Source organism: Camelus dromedarius, chromosome 6 (assembly GCF_036321535.1).
Source record: "Camelus dromedarius isolate mCamDro1 chromosome 6, mCamDro1.pat, whole genome shotgun sequence".
Classification (NCBI taxonomy): Eukaryota; Metazoa; Chordata; class Mammalia; order Artiodactyla; family Camelidae; genus Camelus; species Camelus dromedarius.
This window is the reverse complement of record NC_087441.1, coordinates 48139404-48155930: the sequence shown is the minus strand read 5'-3', so window position 1 is coordinate 48155930 and position 16527 is coordinate 48139404. Positions and strand designations below refer to the sequence as shown.

Below are 16527 nucleotides of genomic sequence, written 5' to 3'. Positions count from 1 at the left end.
AGGACGAGGTTTTGCCAAAACAGTAACAATACAATAAATTCTAACACAATGCTAATAACCAATACTCATTACCAACCCCAACAAAGAGATTTATAGACCAAATTAGTTGTAATGACCGATTCTATAGAGCATTTGAAAGGTATCATCGTAAGTGTTGAGGCAGCACAGGTTAGCAAAGTAGTTTTAAACCTTGTTCTCCCATGGGTCCCTCTCTCCTACCCTGTTTCTCCTGTTCCACTAAGATTCCTGCCATTTTTAAGAACTAAATTGGAGCCCAGGATCTGCTCTTTATTAGTAAGGATATGCATCCTGGTTCTCCTACGTATTAGTCTAGCAAATCACTGAACTTCAATTTTCTTGTAAAATCGAGATAACAATACCTATATCACAAAGGTACTGTGAGGTTTGAAAGAAATAATGTATTTGAATATTCCTTAGCTTATTAGTACCTGCTTGGTACATATTAAAGATGAACTGAAAATAAAAACATAGATACATAGGGGGCAGGTGCCAAGATGATAGAGTAGAGACTCACAGCTCACCCTCTCCCACAAATACATCAAGAATTACCTACAAACCCACTGAATCACCAAGAACATCTACTGAACTCTGGCAGAGTGTAATCTCACTTTGAAATACAGGAGGATTCTCACAAATTCCGATAAACAACAAGCTCATAATGTATAGCACAGGGGAACTATATTCAATATCTTGTGGTAACTTTTGGTGAATAAGAATACGAAAATGAATATATATATGTTTATGTATGACTCAAACATTTATAATAATGCTATATACCAGAAACTGACAGAACACTGTAAACTGATTATATTTCAATAAAAAATATATACATATATAAAAACCATAGATACATAAAAACATAAATGCTTTCTGATTACTAGGAAGAGCAGAAAATAGTACGAAGTTTTAAGTAGAAGAAACAAGTTTTCTAATGTAGGAAAACAGGTTAAAGGTATGGGGAATTTTAAGAAAGAATCATCATTACCTCCAGCAGCAGCAGCATCTCTACCATGTGCCAGACATTATGCTGGGCACTTTGCAGCACTTTATCATTCCATTCTCACAACAATTCATTAAGATATTTACCATTATTTTCCAACAATGAAATAAAATCCTAACTAGACTGTAAATTAAATGTAAGGTGAGATGTAGTCTGTTTTATTCACAGTTATCTAGCAGATGGCCTGGTGGGTATCAGGCACTCAAAAATATGTCTCAGATGGATGTGTGGATGACGAAGGGAACTCCACAAAGTTACTTGCTGAAGTCACATGGTAGGTGGTGATGTCTGGATTTAAATTGAGTCTGGCTGACTCCAGACCCTATGCTTTTACTTCCTATGTCTTAGAAAGTCCTCATCATATAAACGGATTAACAGAAAAGACTAAATAAAAGGAGAGCATTATATAAAGCTGGAATTCAATGAATTTTATAGGTAGTCTAAAGTCATCTCAAACGGAGAAAGAGACTAATTAAAAACAAAATTAGCGAACAGCAGACTGAGTAGGACTGCTGAAGAAAGCTAATGGCTAAAAAAACAGAAGCTGATCTTGGTACCATCAAGTCTAAGGGGCTTTCTCAGTAAGTAGCACAGAGTGTGATTCTGGTCTGACGTATATGAAATGTACGAAGGGAGACAGGAATAAAGGACTAACATCATGGATTTGACATGTAGCTGATTTAAAGAAGCAGTATGGAGGTGGGAGGAAGAAAGTCCAGGTGCATGTACAGTGGTGAGAGAAGACCACGACCTATTCTGATTGTCAATGTATTAAAAGTCAAAGTGAAGAGAAAACTATGAAGGTAGAAAGTAATCAAATTAGAAGTGGGCCAAATCTGTAAGCTAAGAAACAACACATTAACCATTTCTAAATAGCTGTTTACACTTAATTGGGCTGGCTAAACCACATACAAAGAAGCGTAGTTGCGTGAAAATGCATAAAGGCATTAACTTCATGACTTAGTGAAGAGCCATTAAAACCACAGAATTTGGGGGGAAAGGATAAAGAGATGAACTGAGGGGGAACAGTTCAGGGAGAAAACTTTGTAAAGAATCACAAGGGTGTACTGAGAGGCTGAACAGTCGCCTATATCCAGTTTTACAAATTAGTGATCAAGATTCCTAATTACTTTCTTGATTCTTTTTTATGAACATTTTACTTATATGACTTAGTCTAAGCAATCATTTTACAAAATTCTATACATATATGCCCAAATCCACTTAAGTAAATCTCTATTTTGAGTCTCTTTAGAGAGAGAAAGTCTCCTCAGGAGTAGCTGATTGCTGTGGTCCTTTGAAACAAAACAATGATAACTCAGCAATCTTTAGAACATCTTACACTGACAAAAGGCACCCAACAAAATAAACTTTTCCCAGAAAAGCCTAAAAGGAGACAAAGCTGACAGATATTTCTGCCTATTGATTTGCTTATATTTTGAAACACTTACCTAAGCAATTTATGACCATTTGTTGTGGCAACTTCAGCAAGGCTTGTTAGAATCTTTAAATACTGACTTTCACTTTGCTGAGACAAATGTTCCAGAACCTGCCGTAACTAAATTTTTTATAAGTAAAAAAAAAAATGTGATTACATGATAATCCATTAAATTTTATCAAGAAATGAAGTACCAATTAGTTTAATAAGTATCCCAACATTCAATTAGGTGCAATCAAGTCCTTTACAGTTATTTGCCCTTGCATAAATTCAAAAGCTTATATAGATGACATAAAATCTTTTGTTCAAAATCACCCAGTAAGAAAGTAAAAATAGAACAGAAATTGTCAAGTTTATTTATGGAAAATGAATCCCAAACCTCTAAAATGTAAGAAAAATTTAAACTCAACAATTATTCAAAGAGTAGAGTAAACTAATGATTACCCATTACAACATGATATTCCTCCTTAGATTCTTTCTCTCCACCTACAGGAAATATTCTAATTACCTTAAGGAGAGACCAAAGATCCAGAGGAAGGAAGATTAATAGGCCCAAATATTAGCAAAGTTTATTAATTGTTATATAATTCACACATATCCTTTAATGCAGATAAGAAATTCAAATTATTAAAATATTTGTAATAATAAAATTATTAAACACATTTGTAAAATGTCATATACACTAAACATGAACAATCATTTTACAAGCTAGTAACACAATTACATTACCATGTTTTCTCGGAGATCTTCATTCTGTGTCATCTGAATAATTGTTTGGAAAAGCCTAGGGTGATACTGAATTAATACTTCACAGGTCTCTCCGTATCCACCCTAAAAACAAGATTTTAAATTATTTATGTTTAAAAACAAAGTCCCTAAAGGAAGATTTATTTCTTTTGCATATAAGTCTGAAACCAAATGTGTAGGTTTTCCACACCAACCAATTCTCCAATTCTCTGTGGACATCAATTGAGTGTCCTACAATTTAATTCAATTCTAATGATAACTGCCTGGATTTAGCACAGACCACACAGCAGGGGCTCAGTCCCAAAAGAGCACCTCCACTTCAGAAGCCAATCACAAGCCCATAATTCTGACTCTCCAGCCACAAGCAAGGAGTTCCCAGGACCTCCTCTTTAGGTTTGACAATTTATTAGAGCAGCTCACAGAACTCAGGGAAATACCTTACTTATTACCTGTTTATTATAAAGGATACAACCTCAGGAAGAGCCAAACAGAAGTGACGCATAGGGTAAGCCATGTGGGGAGGGGCATAGAGCTTCCATGCCCTCTCTGGGCATGCCACCCTCCCAGCACTTGGATGTGTTCACCAACCTGGATGCTCTCTGAGAACCACACTGTGAAGCTTTTTACGGTAAAGTTCCATCATACGGGCATAGTTGATTAAATTATCAGTCACGAGTGACTGAACTCAACCTCTAGTCCCTGACTACTCCTGGGAGTAGGGAAGGAGGCTGCCCTCTAATCACATGGGGGTTGGCTCCTCAGTCGATCAGCCCCTTTCCTGAAGCTATCTAGGGCCTTTCAGCCACTGGTCATCTCATTAATATACAAAAAGACATTCTCATCACTCTGAAGATGTCAAGGGTCTTAGAAACTGCGATGAAGATCAATATATAATTCTTACACTATTATAGTTCCTTTTAAAGAGCATATTCTCCACAGAACAAAAATCTTTGTACCCACTCTCTCATTTGAGAAAAAAGTGGTTTCACCTGTCTCAGTTTCTATTATAAAGTAAGGAACTAAGAATATACATTAACAATGTACCTGTACACATAAATCCAGAGGGGTTATTCCATTTTTATCTGGCAAATATTTGGCTCCTCTTAACAGAAGAATCTGTGCTGTGTCTCTCTGACCATGACTGTATAGGAATAGAACCAAGTTAAACACATAATCTTTTAAAAGTCTTTCCTATAAATTATGCACAGTTAATACCAATCAACAGAGGATTAACAATTTTAAAAAAACCGAGAGGAAGACCTGAACACAACATTTATAAAAGCTTCCCAATGTTAAGCCATACTTATACAATATAGGTAAGAAATCTCAGAGCTGAACTTGGGACCCATACCTATAATAAAGCATAATACTCTGGGATAAGTAGCTGTCACTCAGGCTTATTTATGCTTTTTTTTTTCCCAATCACTTCCTTCTCAACTATAGCCTGACTTCCTTCCTACCACAAAGTTCTAAGTCTCCAGACTTCTTGGTCCAAAAGAACCTCAATACTTAAAACAAGAGTACATTTTATAACACTTAAATCCTTGGTAAAAAAAAAATAAAATAAAATAAAAAGGAAGGAAGGAGAAAGACAAATATCAAAGCAGGTGAATGGGGGAGGGATTAATTATTAATTAGCCAAAAATACTATCTATATTCCAATCTTCGTTTTATCAGCGCACTCAGTTTGGCTTCTGTGGACAGCTATTCAATCTGACCTAGAACGAGCAACTCTCTTATTCACATGCCCCACTCTTTCTACTTGCCCTTCCAGTAGGTGCAATGACCACTCTTTCAGCTAGGAGGAAGTACTTTAGGGATAGCAATCACTAGACTCTAGGTTTCATTACTAAATATACAATTTGGAAGAGTATCTTATCAAAAATTTTTATTTGGTAGATGAGAAAAGCTACTAACTCAATCACAAGTGAAACTAGAACTCAGAACTGTGCTCTTCTAGACCAATAGTCTTTCCAGAGTACCATTTCCTACAAAGGAATGTCATTTTGGAAAGAGAAAGACTACACAGATTCCGCAGAAACTTAAACAAAAACAACTTATTCATTCTTTTCCACAAAATGACACTGTGTAAAGTATAACTAGTGTTCATCTTAAAAAATAGGATCTTACTATGAATTTGGTGGCAGATATGAGGTATATCATTCTCTTGATACTTTACTATAATACTGACTGCCTTCCTCAATACAAATATCAATAAACCAAAACTAACTTAACAATATTTAATTTACTCCAGAAAAAGCAGAAAATAAAAAAACCAAGTAAATCAGTAATCCCTCTAAAAGCAACAGTAACTAGTTTTATTTATCTACATCAAGAAAAGTCTTCATCAAGCATCATCTGTCATTAAGCTGGGAGTACTGGCCAACACTTTATACATTACAGCTAATAGTGATTAGAATTAACACTGTTCTGTTCTGTATAATACTTAAAAATAAGGGTTAAGTGAAACGAAACCACGTTGAGCTTAATTTACTTAGGGAGACAGTGATGTCTTTGCTAGAACTGAAGGTTCTGAGAAGCCCAGATTTACAAAGCTATTCCATTCAATTTAATGACATTATTTTTACAGTTATTCATTACCTATACTAGATATGTTCAATCTTTCCAGCTAAACTGTAAACTTCTTGACAATACACCTATTCCACAGCACCAAGCATGGCAGTTGGTTTATAACAGGTACTTAATGTACCTACTGACTTACATGAGCTTTAATTTTAGACACAATTCATTTGACAAATAAACATTAAATAAGGTACTAAGCTATAGAAAATAACAACAACAAAAACCTGAATCAGAATTTATTTAGGATCTGCTAGATGACAAGAATAATGCTCCATTCTTCACACAGTCTGATTTAGTCCTGACATTGTTATAAGTATTCAGGTCATTGAGAAAACCGTAACTCGAGAGTGTAATGGAGTTATTCAAGATCAGCATTTACATGGCAGGACAGAATCTGAATCTAGATCAGTCTGATTCCAAAATCTTTCATCTATATTATATTGCTCCACCAAGATAAATAAAGTGTTTGCCTACAAAGAGTTAACAACATAGTACTCAAGAGGTTACGGTGTAAGATGCAAGGTGAGGTACACTATGAGAACAATGGGGATCACATAGTATGAACAGACAAGATCACTACGTACAAATAGGACATTGCTCAATATACGTGGTTTTTAAAAAGTCTCAAAATGATTAATTTTGTACCATATATAGCAAACAGAATAATTAATATCAAGAAAAAGAAATACTACTATTATATTTTAAGAAAGCTGGAGTAATTTCTAAACTGCACTAAAATCTCATCTATGACCACGTGGCATTTCATTTCAATAACAAATTAGAAGCAAGAAATAATTGCTAATAGAGAGAGGCAAGATGGTAGAGTAGAACGACGCTTGTAGCTCACCCTCTCCCACAAATACGCCAAATCTCACATCTACGGACCTACACAGCCAACCAGAGCACCTGCCGAACTCTGACAGAACATCATCCTCTTCGAAAAACAAAGACGCCAAAAATCTGGTAGGAGAAAAGGAAAAAAGAAAGAAGAAAATGCAAAACAGTGTGGGACCGGTTCCGTGGGGAGGGAGCGGCAAAGGAGGACTGGCACTTATTCGCTGGGTCTTCCCTCTCCAACGGAGAGGCCAGCAGAACAGAGAGGGAGCCTCCGAGGCTCAGATCTGCCCCGAGCACCCCTTGACTGACAGAACTGAGTTAAACTGGCACAAAGGGTCCCCACAACACCCAGCCTGAGACGTGAACCAGCAGCTGGGACCAGGACAGGCTTCCTGAGCCCGGCGGAGCACTGGGGCGGCTGCACTGAGGCAGCCCTGGGGGACTGCAGGGGGCTGCGTGCCATGACTGGGAGGGGATATGGAGCAGAACCACCTCGGTCCCCCATAAATTGCAAAAAAAGCAAAGCAACAGGGCTGGTGTGCCCTGAGGGGAGGGGCACCATAGCCTTTGTCTCCTCAGACCTGCAGCATCATTACTGGCGCTTCTCGCGAGAAGAGAGGAGGGGTGCAGCCACAGCTGCCATCTCCTCCTGTTCGCAGTGCCCAGGCAGGGGAGGGGCCGAGACCTGAATCCACACCCAGGGGCTCCACAACCTCCTAGGCAGGACTGAGACTTGTTTACAGTCCCAGGCAGATAGGATAGTTCTGCCCTGGCACCTCAGAGAACTCCCGCCGCCATGACAAACAAGGAGCTGAGATTTGGCAGGGAGTAAGGGTGGAGCCGTTCCACAGTCTTCCCCAAGCCCGCCTTCAGAGAGCCAACCCGAGGAGGAGCAGGCAGCTGCACGGAGCAGGCAGCTGCACAGAGCAGCAGAGCAATGGGCACCGGGAGAAGGCTGGCAGCCACTCACCTTCCTAGCAGGAACGCAGCACCTGATGACGGTGCTGGGAGGGGGTGCAATCTGCCTACCTCCCTCGCCCAAGCGCAGCATCTGACTGCGGCATCGGGAGGGGGAGTGACCCTCCTGCCCACTGGACCCTCCTGCCCAGTGTTGGAAGGGGGCACGATCTGCTAGCTGACAGCCACTGGGAGCAGCACAGACAAGGGCGTCATTGAAGGGCCTCTGGAAACAGCAAGCTGAGTTTGCGAAACAGGGCAAAGACACAAAGACCTCTCAATAAAATCATTAAGAGCACACCGTCTCCAGGAGAAATAGATAACTGATACTCCTTAAGCCACAGTGCCAGAGAGATATGAGCAATATGAAGAAGCAGAAGAACCACTCCCAATTAAAAGACCAAGAGAAATGAAAGCACAATCAAGGAAATAGACATTGATGGCCTACTAGATCAAGATTTCAGAAAAGGAGTGATCAAAGTACTGAATGAACTAAAAGAAATAGTGTTTAGAGATATAAAATATGTCAAAAACGAAATAGAAGCTATAAAGAAGAACCAAGTAGAATTAGTAAACTCGTTTGCTGAGATGAGAGCTGACCTAAAGGCTGTACAAAGCAGGCTAGATAATGCAGAGGAACGAATAAGTGACCTAGAAGACAGGACAACAGAAAGCACCCAATCAGAACAGCTGAGAGAAAAACAAATAAAAAACAATGAAAACAATATAAGGGACCTATGGGATAATATAAAGTGTGCCAATCTACGCATAATAGGGGTTCCAGAAGAGGAAGAAAGAACACAGGGGATTGAAAGGTATTTGAAGAAATCATGACTGAAAACTGCCCAAACCTAAAGGAATGAGATATACAAGTACAGGAGGCTCAGAGGGTCCCAAACAGGAAGAACCCAAATAGACCCACACCAAGACACATCATAACCAAGATGGCCAGAGTCAAGGATAAAGAAATGATCCTAAAGGCAGCAAGAGAAAAACAAAGAGTGAGTTACAAGGGAACCCCCATAAGGCTCTCAGCTGATTTCTCTACACAAATACTACAGGCCAGAAGGGAGTGGCAAGATATATTTAAAGTCCTGAATGAAAAAAAGATGCAGCCTAGGATACTCTATCCAGCAAGGCTATCGTTTAGAATAGAAGGAGAGATAAATAACTTCACAGACATGGAAAAACTAAGAATTTAGCAACACCAAACCCATGCTAAAAGAAATATTGACAGGTCTACACCAAATAGAAAAGAAGCAGGATGCTACAAAAATGAGACACTCATAACTGGAAAGGAGGTAACTGCCATGAATTACAAAAAGAATAAACAAAATTGTAAAAGAAGACATCTAAATCATTAAGAGTGGGAGAGGGAAGCAAGGAAAGCCACTGTGGAAAACAGTATGGAGATTCCTCAAAAGACTAGAAACAGACTTACCATGTGACCCAGGAATCCCACTCCTGGGCATATATCCAGAAGGAACCCTACTTCAAAATGACAACTGCACCCCAATGTTCATAGCAGCACTATTCACAATAGCCAAGACATGGAAACAGCCTAAATGTCCATCAACAGACGACTGGATAAAGAAGATGTGGTATATTTATATAATGGAATACTATTCAGCCACAAAAACCAAAAACATAACGCCATTTGCAGCAACATGGGTGTTCCTGGAGAATGTCATTCTAAGTGAAGTAAGCCAGAAAGAGAAAGAAAAATACCATATGAGATCGCTCATATGAGGAATCTAAAAAATAAACAAACAAGCAAACAAAACATAAATACAAAACAGAAACAGAGTCATAGACACAGAATACAAACTTGTGGTTGCCAAGAGGGCGGGGGGTGGGAAGGGACAGACTGGGATTTTAAAATGTAGAATAGATAAACAAGATTATACTGTATAGCACAGGGAAATATATACAAGATCTTGGGATAGCTCAGTGAAAAAAAAATGTGGCAATGAATATACGTATGTTCATGTATAACTGAAAAATTGTGCTCTACACTAAAATTTGACACAACATTGTAAAATGACGTTAACTCAATAAAAAAATGTTAAAAAAAAAGAATTGCTAATAATATATAAAATCTACATAAGCTCATTAGGGCCTCAAGTGTCTTATCTGTAATACTGCAAGAAATGAAGATTACCCTGTAACAGACTGCCCAGAGAGTTGCATGAAAGGTTTTTCAGTTCAAATACCTGCAAAAATTTGCTCAATGAATAATTACTCTTTATAATTCAACTTTATTTTTCAAACTGATTGAGATAATACTCCCTTCAAGGAAATGCCAATGTATTTCATGGAAGCTAGGAAGCTGGCAAGATTTAAATTAATAAGAAACCAGTAGAGCTTCTAAAGCACTTAGAACTGATTCCTCAAGCACTTTCTGTCACTAACTTTAGGCTCTTAGAGTGATACGATTTGAAAACTTGGCTAAAGTGCATATAGTACATATTGCAATGTTTCTTGGAACTGCTTATGAAACAAACAGGCCATATTTTCCAGTAGTCCTTTCCTATTCCAGAAGTTTTCAGTTTGAGTCTGTGGGCTGTTTTATGTGTTCACTCTCATTTTGAGTTCACTAAGTGAAAGGAGTTGCTTCGCAGTAGCTACAAACCATGTTCAGAATCTTACCTCTTTCCCAGTCATTACAGATCTCCAAAATTCCATAAAAATCTCACTAATTTACTGTATCTATATAACCCCAGCTAAATAACAGAATAAAAGTCAGCTAGCCGCAGATACAGAAAATATCTGAAAATCATTACACACCAAAACCTTTACTTGAAGAACCCAGTTATGGGAATGGGAAGTATTATGCCTGAGTATAAAACCAATCTAAAAATGCAAGGACTTGATGCTACATAGATACCATAAAAAAGGCCTGAAAACAAAGGCACCTGAAGACTGGGGATGGAGTCAATGTGTGTCTACAGTCCACATGAAAGAAAGCTGATGAATTATAATGCCTTGTGCAAAATATCTAGAGAAGAAAAGTGGCTAGGAAATAGTTCCTGTCATAATTTTAGGTCAAAATCTATCTGAAATGATTCACTCACAGAAGCATCAGTTTATTACATAGCGCTCAGAATTAGAAGAGAAGCAATACAAAGGAAAGAAGGAAAGGCCTGTATGGTGGGAGAAGAATCAAATTTCTTAGAAAATCCTGCACAGCAATGAAACTGAACGAGGACCATACAACTTTGTGCCCACTGGGGAGTGGAAACGTGTGCTAGAGCTTAGTGAGCTCTTACCAACTACTCCATGCAACATCCTCTGCAGGATGCTTTACAGAAGCTATCTCATTTCATTATCACTAGTCCCACAAGGCAGATGTCCGCATTTCCATTTCACAAACAAAGAAACAAAACTTCAGAGGTCAAGAGACTTGACTAAAGTTTCATAGCTTTGGGGCTGAGATTTGAATCCTGCCTCCTACTTATTTCAATGCTTTTTCGATTTAACTAAAAAAAAAATAGTCTCACCCTTGAAAAAATAGTTGATCCTTGAATTAGACATATGATGATATATCTAATAACATCTCTCAATGAATAAAAACTTACATTAAGTTCAGCATTTTATCTTAAAGCCCTGTAAATGGTAGGGTCAACTTCTTCTATTTCTCACATTCCTTTCCCTTTTGGTTATCAGAGACAACACATTAGGAATAATTTATATTTTTAATATATACTTGTATCTAGACATCACAAATATAATTAAAAGTCTGCCTACAAATGAACCATTTTCCCATGTTCCATATCTATCATCCTGCTACAATGAAGAATTTATTTTCTAGTTTCAATTTTTATCAGATTTGCTTAACCATCTTTGTTCAAAGAGCTCTAATGTTTGCCAGATTAAAACTTAATGATGGGTATACAATGCTGCCAGAAAGTACTTCTAAAAAACTATTTTACCACATCCCTATGCTCAGACTGACTTTACGAATATCCCAGTTCTGTACAGCACTAATGCACCTATATTTTACCAGTATACATGGCGTTGTTTTATATAAGATATTTTTCATAGTGCTCAGAATTAGAAGAGAAGGAATATAATGACTTCAATCATTCAAAACCATTTACTAAGCATCCAAGCACAAAGCACTGTACTATATATGGAACATTAAGTATGAATAAATACACAGAGTTCCTTCCTTCACTGAGCTTTCAGTCTAGCCAGGGAGACGTTAATTATAAACAAGTAAATAAACATTATAAAATACACAGTGCTATGAAGAAAATGATCATGACGCTGTGACAGGAAATACGGGGAGAGGCCTACTTAGATTGGTCAGGAATTGCTTTCTTAAAAAGCAAGTGAAACAGTGACATGGAGTCAGACACATAAAAAGCCTAAGGAAGAACATTTGAGGCAAAATAAACAGAATGTGGAAAGCCTGCTGTAAAGAGTCCACTGTATCTGGCAAACTCAAAAGGAACCAATGTGGCTGAAGCCAGAGAGCTAAGCAGGGTCAGACCATGCAGGTCACATGGAGGAAGGCAGAGTTTGGATTTTATTTGAAATGCAACAAAGAGGCACTGAAAAATTTAAATACAAGGTTTAAACACAAAGTGACAAGAGCCAGTTAATTTTTCTTAGATCACTTTGGCTTCTGAGGAGAAAACAGGAGAAGGGAAACAACAGGGAAATCAGGAAGATGCATTAAAAGTCTATCGCAGTATTCTAGACAAGAGATAACTTCAACTCAGGTGGTTTAGTGAAGTGGAGAGAAGTGAAGAGATTCAGAATATATTCTGTAAGTGGAATTTATAGAACTTACTAATATATTCCAAGCTGAGGGTCAGAGAGAGAGAGAAAAAATGACCTACTTTCTGGTTTACACAACTCAAAGCATAAGGGTTCTAATGACCGAGATGCAAAAAATTAGAGGAAAGGTTTAAGAAGGAAATCAGAAGCTGTATTTTAGAAATGCTAACATCTGAGATTCTGTTGAGACTTGCATGTTATGATATAAATCAGGCAGGTGGGCATTTAAATCTGAAGTTTCAAAGAAAGGTCTGATCTAGAGATAACCCCTCACGATAGGCTATTATTTCAGGGAATCAAACAGTGATATTATTCAAAAATTCACAACACTATAGAAGGAACTGGTACTCCAGCCAAGCAACCAAATCATAAGTATAAGAAAAAGCCTGGATTCAGATAAGATCTAGAAGTCTAGAGATCCAAAAGTCCCTGTATGAACAGCCTCAATTCAAGGCTGTTCAATGATGATTTGAATCAATCTGATCAAAGCAACATCAGAGACCCTAAAGAGAAGCTAAATAAGAGGAAACAAAGATCTTTCATGTAAAACAAACCTCCAGTAAAATAATACAAAAAGGAAAAAATACAACAAAACAGAAGCTTTCTAGAAAGCTCTGTATCAAAAATTAAGAGCCTAAATAGATACTACAATTCCTATAATCTAAACCAAAGAGAAAAATCAAGTGGCTTGTGAACTGCTCCTAACTGCAACTAAATTTACACAACATGTTACATGGCGGGGTGGGGGGTTTGTATGTGTACAATTATTACACTGTTAGCTCCTTAAGGACTGGGGTTTATTTATTATTGTATCACTAATGCCTATAATAAAGCATGGCACACAGTGAGTGCTAACTGAATGTTTGCTTATCACATGAATGAATCAATGAACAAAATGTATGCTTTAAGAAAATGAACCAAGATAGAAGTGTAAAAACAACTCAATGCATAATTTAGTATCTACTGAGAATGATTCAAGAATTGTTTTTAAAGTGACAAATTCAGAGAAAGCAAAGACTTGGCTCTGGACTAAGACATACTTTAATAGCTCATCCCACTGGAACTGACTTGGTACTTAATAAAGAAAACTACAGAAATTACTGGATTATTGACATATCTTTTTTTATTAATTAAAAAGTAATTAGTCTAAAATTTAAATAATCAACTAAATCAAAAGCTCCTAGTTATAACATATAAAAACACTGGCAATATAATAGAAAATACTTTTCCTCATGCAATTAAATAACAGAACCGTAACACTACACTTCATCTGAAAAAAGGGAGCATAGTATTTCTGAGAAAACAGAGATTAGAAAATATACATAAATGTTTGTATTTAGAAATATAGCAGATACAACATTCTTTACTGAGAGCATCTGGAAATATAAAATACCATACCTGCAAGCAAAGTACAGTGGAGTGGCTCCTGACACATTTGGCCTGTTAATGTCAGCACCACTGTCTAGCAAGCATTGCACTGTCTAGAGGGAAAAAAACACAAGTAAAGCCAGAGGAGTCAAACAAAGACACAAGCAGTACAATTTAAATCCATATAATTCTAATTTTTCTTAAATTCAGATTATTAAATAGTATCATGGCCAGTTTAGCATATCTTCATAAGCTTCATGGACCACAGATGATTTACTAGTTCCCTACTATGTAACTGTTTGAGAGTCAAGCTCAAGTGCCTAGACAGTTACTTGTGTTTCATTTTTAAATACTGCCCTTCCTAAATCCAAATACTTTTTACAGTATTTCTGTATTTTTATTTATACTGTATAGCGCACAGTATAAAAACAAATTCGCCATTAGACTAACATTCCTCTACAAGGTGGTCAACAAACTTCAGGCAAATCATAGCAAGAAAGCATAACTTACAATATGAACTGATACACATTTCTATCATACCACTGTATACAGGAAATATCCTACAAAGACATTAAAAAATTCTTTTAAGAGATAAAAGCACTTAATTAACAAAGTGGAAACAGCTCATTCCAGCATTTTCTTTTACATTCATTAATCTTTCTGCTTTTCTGTTAAGATATGTTAAGATCCTCAAAATATTCAACTATTAAAAGAAACATATTTTTAAAAGCTTTCAATAGCTCACTCGTAGATAAAAGTTTGCCTAAAGACAAACAGGGAGAAAAACCCATTTCTCTCAGAGTAAGAATAAAAAAACACATAAAGGAATTTGAATGTGAAGGATTAAAAAATTGCCTTGCAGCACTGAAATGAGTAAAAGATCATCAATCTTTGTGATTAAAAAAATGTTTCAGATTTATTTTTGTAGAAGTTCTGAAACAGGAGGAGAAAGGAAAATGTAGAATTAAATTATACAGTAAATGGCATAATAAAAAGAGCAAAAAAGTCACATAACCTAAATCACAGGGTTTTAAAAAATTTTTTCAGTCTATATAAAACTGCTTATATGTATACAAAGCATAAAGTAACTTCGAAAGTTAAAATTTAAGTGGAATATTTATAAAATTAAAAACATAAAAGCTCTTGAAGAAACAATACTACCTGAGGATTTTAAATTACACAGAAGCAAAAGGCAAAACATAATCAAAGGGAATAAATTCTGGATTCAACTAAATTCCTAAGGATCCTCAAAAGCAGGTATTTTCAGCAACAGACACAAATCAGATACCACCTTTTATAAGAATCAGCACTACCAATATACATTTCACTTACAGGTACAGAAGAAAAAAAGGACAAGGGTCATTTCGGTAGCACCAGTAAATAAAGAATAATAAACAGACAAAGCATAAGAAAAAAATATGAAAAGGAATATATCCATGTACATGTATGACTGAAACATTATGCTGTACACCAGAAATTGACACATTATAACTGACTATACATCAACTTAAAAAAAAGAAAAAAAATGACAAACATTCAGAAATGGAAAGAAAATGACAGAAAAAACTACTCAGAATGATACTGCATTTGACTTGTCCATTTTTCAACAAAAATTTCAACATCTGTGTGTGCTAGTAGCATAAACCACTCTAGATGCTGGAGTCACAGCAATGAACAAAATGGACAAACATCTGCCTTCATGATGCTTACATTCTAGTGGAAAAGGAAAACAAAGGGACACAAGAAATAAAATATGTAGGGTGCTAGATGGGGATTGGTGCTACCCAGAAAAACTGATAGGATTCTCTACAACAGATTTGGATTCAATTTGTTTTAGCAGATTTCTCACCCCTAAACCCCTACACACAAATACTTCTGCAAAAGCTGCTGCATCTGTTTAACAGACTGTAAGCTGTGAAGTCCAAAAAGAAAAAAAAATCACTGTAATTTACGATGGTTGTGAGTTCTGTTCTCAAAAATGTATGGCTTCTCATTTACTGGTAAAATTAAGCTCAGTAGCTTACAATTTAGTAAACGTGAACGTGTAAAAGTATACTAACAAATATCTATGACTGGTAACTGATCACCTGTATCTTCCAAGTTACAGAACACATATAATTTTAAGAACCACACTGAACTAAAATCATGTTATGTGTCTAATTTAGATCACCAAAATACGCTTTGTTTGTTTTGGGGTTTTTTTTTTAGGAGGGTGAGGGTGGGAAGGAAGGGGTAATTAGGTCTATTTATTTATTTTTAATGGAGGTACTGGGGATTGAACCCAGGTCCTGGGGCATGCTAAGCATGTGCTCTACCACTAAGCTGTAACCTCCCCAACAAAACACGCTTTTAAAATAATTCAGAACTTCAAATTCCCTGTCCAAGCCTCTCCCCATTAAATACACACACACAATTCTCCTACTCCTAGATAACCTACGATGGGAGGCTTCCTCCTTTAGAATAAGAAACTACTGGGAAGGAATCTTAAAAGAAAAGCATTGAAAAGGGACTTTCATATGGCCTTCAAGAAATCCTTAAGAAGAAACAACACATTTTCAACAAACTTCGTGACCTTTCAAGTGATAAAACAACATCCTGAGTGGAAAAACTAATGTGCAAAGCTAATGTTTGGGTCAATCTCAAAAGTCATTTAATTGAAGGCAGTAACTAACCAAGACCACCTGTGCCCAATAAACGGCTAAATTACAAAGCAAGAAATCCAAGGCAGCTCTACTTTATCAACGTCAACTCTCTGGACAGCACTGATCAAAGTAAGCAGGAACAGACATTCAGT

At 36.8% G+C, this 16527-nt stretch overlaps 1 protein-coding gene across 2 annotated transcripts in view; it reads right to left on the bottom strand.

Annotated features, from left to right (window-relative positions):
* Positions 1-16527, bottom strand: part of HACE1 (HECT domain and ankyrin repeat containing E3 ubiquitin protein ligase 1) — an 89967-nt gene that overhangs the window by 48641 nt on the left and 24799 nt on the right. For both annotated transcript variants that reach the window (XM_031456089.2, XM_031456090.2), the window contains 4 exons: positions 13764-13846; positions 4248-4344; positions 3186-3287; positions 2470-2576 (listed from right to left, as the gene is read on the bottom strand). In XM_031456089.2, the coding sequence (XP_031311949.1) occupies positions 2470-2576; positions 3186-3287; positions 4248-4344; positions 13764-13846 (389 nt within the window). The remainder of the gene's footprint in view (positions 1-2469; positions 2577-3185; positions 3288-4247; positions 4345-13763; positions 13847-16527) is intronic.